The 6167-nt window shown below is 38.6% G+C and overlaps 1 protein-coding gene across 2 annotated transcripts in view; it reads right to left on the bottom strand.

The window, feature by feature from the left end:
* Nucleotides 1-2393: 2393 nt before the first annotated feature.
* The window catches only part of CAMTA1 (calmodulin binding transcription activator 1), a 1254390-nt gene continuing 1250616 nt past the window's right edge, over nt 2394-6167 (bottom strand). For both annotated transcript variants that reach the window (XM_018552416.1, XM_018552423.1), the window contains one exon: nt 2394-2523. In XM_018552416.1, the coding sequence (XP_018407918.1) occupies nt 2491-2523 (33 nt within the window). In that variant the 3' untranslated portion in view covers nt 2394-2490. The remainder of the gene's footprint in view (nt 2524-6167) is intronic.

Below are 6167 nucleotides of genomic sequence, written 5' to 3'. Positions count from 1 at the left end.
GTCGAAAAGTTCAAACAAACGTTGGCAATGAGTGCCAAAAAGTTTAATACCAAAGCACACCTGCTTTTTTTTTTTTTCTGTAACTCTCCTTCCCCTTAAATACTTCATAGTCTGAACACTTTGGCTTGTTCCTGTGTGGAAATATCATATACCATGAGTCCCCTACAAGACCAGTTAGCATCTTTTTTTAAATAATTTTTTTAATACTTTTTACACTTTCATTTTGTGTGCAATTATTAGTTAACATTTTCTGACTTCCAGCAAAGAGATATGAAAATGTGAAACATATTCTCTACTTTCATACTATTTGAGTTTTTTAAAAACTTTTTTGTTAGCATTTTATTGAGTTTCATTCTACATTTATTTTTTTATTGGCGTGAGTGTATGATTTTAAGCATATACAGGTTTTTTTTTTGTGTTTTTTTTTAATGAGTATCTGCTTTCGCGAAACTAAATTTTCTCTTAAGCGATATAGCATTCACGTTACTTGGCACCATTGGCAAAAATTCAAAAAAAAAAAGATAAATAAAATAAAACATAAAAAATAAGATAAAATTATGTTTTGGTAGCCAAATATGAAATGTAAACATATCCGTTTATTAATGTTAATTAGCTTTTTTTTTTTCTTCTAAGTCTAAATACAATAGCTCTTTGTTTGCAGTTTAATCATGCTTAGCGAAATGTTCTTCTAAAGAACATTTAAAATAAATTACTCTTATAGTGAAATAAAATTTTTGTTTCATTTTACAGACCGTAGCCACTAATGCTTTTGCTTTTTTTCATTTCTTTTGTGTTCCTGGTTTCATGCACATATCTTAGTTTGTTTGTTTTGTTTTTTTTGTTCATTAATATATACAATATATACAGACAACTCATCCACACATTTCCAATGCAGTACAGCAATCTTCAAATATAAAGGGATTCCAGCCACGATATTATCCTATCCACAACATTATTTCCCATTTCCATTCCCGCCTTCTGATTGCAATTCTTTCTCGGGTTCTTTGTTTTGAGAAGTCCAAATATACTATTAACTGGCCAGCACGCAGCACCAATTGATTCTTAGGTGGCAAAATGTTCAGGCAATGTAAATGCAACCCTATGGGCAGTATGGGTAATCCCTATGGGCAGTATAGGCATCCCTTCTGGGAAGCAGGCAATCGATACACACAAGGTGTTTTTTGTTTTCTAATTTCTAACTTCTATCTTCTGAGATTAGACTCAACTACAACCTAAACATCAGTGAACAGGTAAATTCATGAAAAAAATATTTTCTTTTTTCTTCTAGAAGATATAATCTTCATTCTGCTTACATATATCTTTATATATAATTATTTGTGCATAACATAGTTGTCTCCCCCTTCACGGCGGAGTATGCTAAATACTGGTAGAGGCAAGAGTGTCGATGGTCAACTGTAAGTGGTCTGTAACGGAATATTACAGAACAGCTTTAATGGCGTCGTTGGCAGGATTATACTGAATCTGCATGTGTTTGGATATTTATCGTTATATAGGGGTTAGTAGTAATTATACCGTGCACACTCATTTTTTGTTTTTGTGAGAAGGATATATCATACAGATTTTTCGATTCTCTGTTACTTGTGTGAAGAAATGTGGAAACCATCCGTTCCTACGTCAGCTTTAATTTTCTTAGCAGGTGCTGACTCTAGATTCTCATCACTCAAGGATAATGTGCACAATGCATAGATATGTTTATATACATAGAATTTTGAATAAAATAAAAAAATAAAAAAGTCAAGCATAAAAACCACTCTTTACATGTGGTCGGGCTGACTCCTTCCGCCACGCTCAATGACTTGACACGTTTGCAGTTCTTGAAGACATGTGCTGTTTAAACTATGTTTTAAGCATAATGGTATTCATTTAATATGCCTATACATTGCATGTTTGATGATTGTATTTCTGGGGGGGGGGGGGGGGGTACTACAATTTTGGAGGTGCTGTCGAAGATGCAGCTCAGTCACGCTATACAGTATGGTACGGACCCCTCCATTCCTTCCGGGAATCTCCATGGCCTCCTTGTGGGTGATCGATGGCTGTGGGTTTAGCATTCAGAATTTGCTTGTGCATTTCCACCTTTTGCTCAATTATTTTTGGTATAACATTTGAACAGTTCCACACGTTGTTTGAATTCAGCCCTATATGTATCTCGCGGCTCCCGGTCTCAGAGATATACCGGAAGCTGACGTTCAAATCATCTCCTGGCGCCATATGTTTTATTTCCCATGATTCAACAGAAGATTAAATTCCAAGATGTCTTGCTGAACAAAGCAAAAGTTGTCCATGAAAGTGCAAATGCAATGACCAAAAAGATTACTGTTAAAATCCTGCAGGTGATCATTTGAAAACTGCAGTGTTATTTTTTTTTGTTGTTTTTTTTTGTTTTTGTTGCATGTCTCTGCTAAAAACAGAAAATGAAACAGTCCAAAAAAGCGCTGTCACATTGCTAAGGGGCGCTGTTTTATATCTTCAAGTTCCTTGGCCCTTTTCAATTCTTTCACTCTGAAAATAAAAGAAATATAAAATTACTTTAGATAAAATTTGGGGAATATGTCTGTTAACTGTCTTTTTCATGAATAAATGTTTCCACAGTAGCATTGGAGAACGACTATAGACCAAACTGGGGCAAAAGTAAAGTTCTGTTATTGCTTATGACCTCATTGTTAACAGCAGTTCTAATCATTACAGCATCGAAAATAAAGCAGCGATCAAGACAAATCAGTAACAAATCTGATTAGGAATGCTTTTGGTATTACACCTTGTAGATGACCTGGTACCTCTTAGCATACCCTCAAGATAATAAGCAATTTTAGCTAATGCGTATATCCTGGACTGAGAAAAAAATGTTTAGAGACATGTGTAGATGGTCCTGGAACCCCAGGGTACTTGTACCTCCACAGGTGATAAAAGGTTCATGATGTGCAGTGTTTCAACATTGGGCAGACAAGTCTCAAGCGCAGAAAGGCTTCCACGGCTTCAGAGGTTGAAATCCAAGAACAAGAGACCCACATCAAGAGGTTGGAATCCAAAGGTATTTATTCTACTAGAATTGTTGAAGCAAGATCTGTGAGTATACAGCCATCCTCTTTTGGGAGCCAGAAATAAATGTCCAAGGGGGCATCTCTTTGCCCCCGAAAACACTTTAGCTGTATTTAATTAGCTGATCTTGCCTAAAAGGTTTTAATGTAACAAATAATTTTGGTCCCCAAGCTCTAAGTGTGGTGCTCCTGTTCCGTGTTTTCTCTCTCTCCTTTTGAGAAAGAAATGTGTTGAATTCTTCCATTTCCTGTCATCTCACATCAAAGGGTAAACACAGAAGGCCAGCAATGGACCCAATTAAAGTATTGAAAGATGAGGATCTGACCATGTAGGTCTTTCGTAAAGAGTGAAAACGACTATAGGAGATACACTAAATATTGCACACAGAGATTGTTCAACAGACTCCTCTTTTGTGCACACCTGTTGGCCAAGTTGGAAAGAGGATCAAGGTGGAAACCAGTGGTGGAGTGCTGCACGTACAGATAGACACATGTCTCACTATTGTTTGAGCGAGACAGCTCAGGAATGGCAAACTATATAAGAAACAGACCTAAGAGTGCTGCCTCCAAGTACTTTTGAAAATGGAAGGGTCTTCCAAGTAATGTCTCACTATTAGGAATTGTTTTTGGCATCAATGCATCCTTGAATTGGGTAGGTTAACATTGAACCATGACATAATGCTGAAAACAATTCTGCATAAAAGCCTAAATAATTAAAACACAGGTGACCAAGGAGATACGTATAGGTGCAGCACAGTGTGGTCAATTCTCCAAACATGGTAGACTAGCGTACAATGGTACCCTATTGTCAGTCTATACTAGGCGTTGCTTGACGGTATTGCAAGAACTTATGTCAGGAGGTACACATGCTAAATTCATAATGATAAAAAACAACTAAAAGTGTTCATGCCCTTAACTCTGCTTTATAGCTAGATGGGTTTAAGTCCACACACATGCAAGGCTTGAACTGACCCTTTCATACTTATATAGAGCTCAGGGAATATAGAATCAAAATCATGATATACAAGATATAGGATATTAACTGATAGATTGGTGGAGCGTTGGGCTACAATTGTAAAAATTGCTATTTCAGGTTACTTTGCCGCAGCCTGTTCACCGTCTCTGCTATAATAAAAGTGGCCAATTATGTCTTTATGCCCAAATCAATGATGGGTTTTCCCCTAGCTAAAATTGCATTTACTGATAAAATAAGTCGATTTAGCACAGCAAACCCAAAAGAACAAGATGCTATGGATGTATAAATGAAGAATTATGAGAGAACTGTTAAACACTTGTCATAAGTGACATTTTAGTTAAAAACTGAGAACTGCATGGGTACAAAAAAATCTATCCAACACCCACAGCCCCTCTACCTAAAATTGGCAACCTAAACCTTAAAAGAAAAAAAAAAACTGAGGGAAGATCTTCGTTTAAAATAGTCTACTGCAAATTAAAATACTAAGAAAAATGAATTAAAAAATTGAAAAGCAAAAATATACTTACCCTTCACTACAACTTCAGCCTGTGTCACCCAAGTGATAGTGCCATCACGGGCCTTCTAGCGAGATTCTAGGAAAACTACAGATCCCATTTCACTCAAGGACGAGTAGCACTGTGCTAATATATAAGTGTGTATACAGTTGTGTGAAAAAGTGTTGGCCCCCCTTCCTAATTTTTCATTGTTTTGCACGTTTGTCTCACACTTTAATGTTTCAGATCATCAAACAAATATTAAATATTAGTCTTTGGATCTCGGCATTATGTGTAGCTTTTGAGGATCTTTTGGTCTACTTCACTTTGTCAGTCAAGTCTTATTTAAGTGATTTCTAGATTGCGAACAGGTGTGGCTAGAGAAATTACTAATTGATCAAAAAGTTTAACGATTAATCGAGAAATTAATCTTTAATTTCCACAGCCCTAATATAATTAATATATATATATATATACACTGAGTGGCCAGTTTGTAGTTTGTAGGCAAATTAGCTATAATTTGGCGCTGAAGTTGCTAGAGGGCCAGACCATTATAAATAGGGAAGCAGGTTGTTTACCACGACAGTAGAAGTGATTTTTTTCTGAAGATACGGGGAAACAACGCGATTTAACAGCCTTTGAACGTGGGATGATTGTTGGCGCGAGCCATGGAGCGAGTGTCAGCAAAACAGCAGAATTCGTTAAATGTTCAAGAGGGGCTCATTGTTAAAGTGTTTAAAGACTGGACTGTCAGCCGAAAATCTGGGTCTGAACGTGCGAATTGTGGCCGTCAGCGACTAGTCAATGTTAGGGCAGAACGGAGAGTGGCAAGACTGGTACAAGACAACAGAAGGGCAACAGTGCGGTGTCAGATTCCTCGCATCACCTTTCAACATCTCGTGGAGTCACGAGGCGGCCCAACGAAGTACTGATGGGGTGGTCATAATAACACACACACACATATAGATATATGTGACAGGACAGTGCCGCGTCACTATGGTGATTGGTGTGTTTGGCGCCCAGGACTCTCGGCCAGAGGGGCTGAGAGGCTCCAGAAAACATTTAGTGTTACAGTGAAGGAGCTGGGTATCCAGTTCTTTCCGGGTTTTCTGGAGTATAACTGGGATCTGGGTCTCTGTAGATTTCTAAGAGTCTTGGGTGAGATGAAATCGCCAGTCCTGGGGCCAGATGCAACCCATTGCCATGCCAGACTGTTTAGGTGGCTGATAACAGCCCCTGTTAAGAGAGTGGACAGAGAGGAAGAGGCAGTCAGTGGTGCAGGAGTACATGCAGAGCGTGGGAGACTGTGTGTATGTGGCGCACGAGATACTGAGCTGGAATCTGGCTCGAGAAACAGGGCCTGTGGCACACGCGTTGTGTGGGCGAGGCCAGGAGGGTCTGTGGCACACGAGGTGGGTTTGGAAAAGTCTGGAGGATCGTCGTCACACAGGGAGGTGTGAAGCTGCTGGGTGTCTGGTCATGAGGCGGCTGAGGCTCTAACCCTGAGGTGGGACACGATATATATATATTCTGTATTTATATATTTATGTCTATATGGTAAGGGGGCCAGGCTCAGCTATTAGTGGCAGCCATAAACCATGCACGAGCCAGGAACACTCAGGAACAGTCAAGAAGGTT

Source organism: Nanorana parkeri, unplaced genomic scaffold (genome assembly GCF_000935625.1).
Source record: "Nanorana parkeri isolate BGI_ZX_2015 unplaced genomic scaffold, ASM93562v1 scaffold5, whole genome shotgun sequence".
Classification (NCBI taxonomy): Eukaryota; Metazoa; Chordata; class Amphibia; order Anura; family Dicroglossidae; genus Nanorana; species Nanorana parkeri.
Note: the sequence above shows the minus strand (reverse complement) of the source record. Positions and strands in the feature narration are given on the sequence as shown.